This window comes from Nicotiana sylvestris, chromosome 6 (genome assembly GCF_000393655.2).
Source record: "Nicotiana sylvestris chromosome 6, ASM39365v2, whole genome shotgun sequence".
In the NCBI taxonomy this organism is placed as follows: domain Eukaryota; kingdom Viridiplantae; phylum Streptophyta; class Magnoliopsida; order Solanales; family Solanaceae; genus Nicotiana; species Nicotiana sylvestris.
The window spans coordinates 199,805,653-199,807,885 of NC_091062.1; the positions used below are offsets into that span (position 1 = coordinate 199,805,653).

The 2,233-nt window shown below is 41.6% G+C and overlaps 1 protein-coding gene across 1 annotated transcript; it reads left to right on the forward strand.

Moving 5' to 3' along the window:
• The first annotated feature begins 1,079 nt into the window (after nt 1-1,079).
• Nucleotides 1,080-1,934, forward strand: LOC138871922 (uncharacterized). The gene is made up of 2 exons (XM_070149845.1): nt 1,080-1,232; nt 1,389-1,934. Exons 1-2 carry the CDS (start codon nt 1,080-1,082, stop codon nt 1,932-1,934), a joined length of 699 nt encoding a protein of 232 aa, XP_070005946.1.
• Nucleotides 1,935-2,233: the final 299 nt, after the last annotated feature.

A 2,233-nucleotide genomic window follows, 5' to 3' on the forward strand; every position in this document is an offset into this window, starting at 1 on the left:
TGGCTTAATTCACTCCCCATAAACTCCATCACTACTTGGGAGGAATTAGTCAAGCAATTTGTGAGCAAGTTCTACCCACCCAATAAGACTGCTCAACAAATTGATGAGATATTGAGCTTCATATATAAACCAACAGAAACATTGCAAGAAACGTGGTAGAGGTTCATGGTTAAGTGTCCACATCATGGCATTCTAGAGCAGATATTGGGGCAGAGGTTTTACATGGGATTGGCAGACAGCTTAAAGGCTAATGTTGATGCTTTAGCAGGTGGAGCATTTTTTAGCAAAACATTCAGAGAAAGCAAAATCCTACTTGACAAGATGGCCCAAAACTCAGGATGGATGACAAGAGACTCTCCAATCACTCATGTAGTTCACTCAGTGACTTTAGACCCAACTAACTCCATAGCTGAAAATATGGCCACTCTAGTGACACAAATGAGTATTCTCACCAAAAAGATAGATAAATCATACTAGAAGCAGTAGGTACACATAGTTGATGCAACTAATGGGGGTTTATGTACACCATACATTAACTAACCAATTGTTTTCTTGTGGAGTGTGGAAGGTGAAAACCAGCAATATCAGGAAAATATGGACTATGTGACCAACTACGGGGGATAGAGGCAAGGTGGTCATAATTGGGGTCAGCAGAATCAATAATATAGACCAGTTCAGCAGCAGTACAACAACAATCTTGGAGCTATGCGACCATAGGGTCAAGTGGTGCCTTACCAAAGGCAACAGGGTTATAACTAGCAAAACAGCATCTGGATTATCAACAACCTCAATAATAACAGATTGTGAGACAAGATGATGGATTTGCTAAACTTGAGGGAATGCTGAATAACAACAATAGAATGTCGCAACAACTGATAGGGACCACTAAAAAATTAACAGAGAGAGTAGACTCACATGAATCAACTATAAAGGGTATTAAGGTGCAATTAGGCCAGATTTCAATGGCTTTAAATGATCGTCCCCAAGGGACGTTACCTGCAGACACACAAATCAATCCAAAAGAGCAGGGCCCAAAATAGCTTATGGCGGTGAGTCTACGAAATGGTAGAGACCTAGATATGGAGCAAGAAATGGCTCGTGAAAATCGACCTTCTAAAACATTTTTGCTAGTACCTTCTGAGATAGATGAATCAACGGAGATAACTGAAGTGACAGTACAACATGCACAAGAGAACGCCAGCAAAGAAAAAGAGGTTGCGAAAGACACTGAGGTAGCATAATAAACGACAGTTGAAGCAGTGCCTGAGCAAGAAAAAAATCAAATCACAGGGAAGAAGCGACCTCCAGCACCATTCCCATAGAGATTGGCCAAGTATCAGAAAGATGAGCAGTACAAGAAATTCTTGGAGATGTTGAAGCAAATTTAGGTAAAGATTCTATTGATTGACACCTTAAAGGAAATGTCTGGTTATGCAAAAATGATGAAGGACTTGATGTCTCGTAAGTTCGACTTTCAAGACGTGGCCACGGTTACACTAACTCAAACATGTAGTGTTGTTGTGACGAGACCCATAGCTGAGAAGTTGTCTGACCCAGGGAGTTTCACAATCCCATGCACAATAGGCAACAATGCATTTGCTAAGGCACTGTGTGATTTGGGGGCAAGCATAAACCTGATGCCCCTGGCTATCTACGAAAGGTTAGGCATTGGAAGAGCTAAACCCACGTCCATGTTACTACAGCTGGCTGACCAAATAGTGAAGAGGCCCTCTGGTATTCCTGATGATGTATTAGTACAGGTTGGGAGGTTTGTGTTCCCAGTAGATTTTGTCATTCTTGACTATCGGGTTGATGAGGAAATTCCCATAATTTTGGAAAGACCATTTTTGGCCACTAGGAGAGCTTTAATTGATTGTGAAACGGGAGCGCTCAAAATAAGATTAAATGATGAAGAAATAGCATTCAACATGTAGAAATCTATGCGGCGACCAAGTGAATTTGCTAATTGCTCTCTAATAGAAGCCAAGGATGTAATTTTGGAGGAGGAAGATGAGACATTGAACACCAAAGACACTCTAGCAGCCTGTCTCATGAACTTAGACGAAGCAAACGAAGAGGACTTGGCGGACTGGGTACTTGCTCTTGAAGGCCAAGGTTTTTAGAGAAGGGAGCTTGAATTTGAGCCTTTGAACTTAGAAGAAAGGAAAACTCCTCCAGCTAAGCCGTCGATAGAAGATCCACCAAAGTTGGAATTGAAGCCCCTACCACCTCA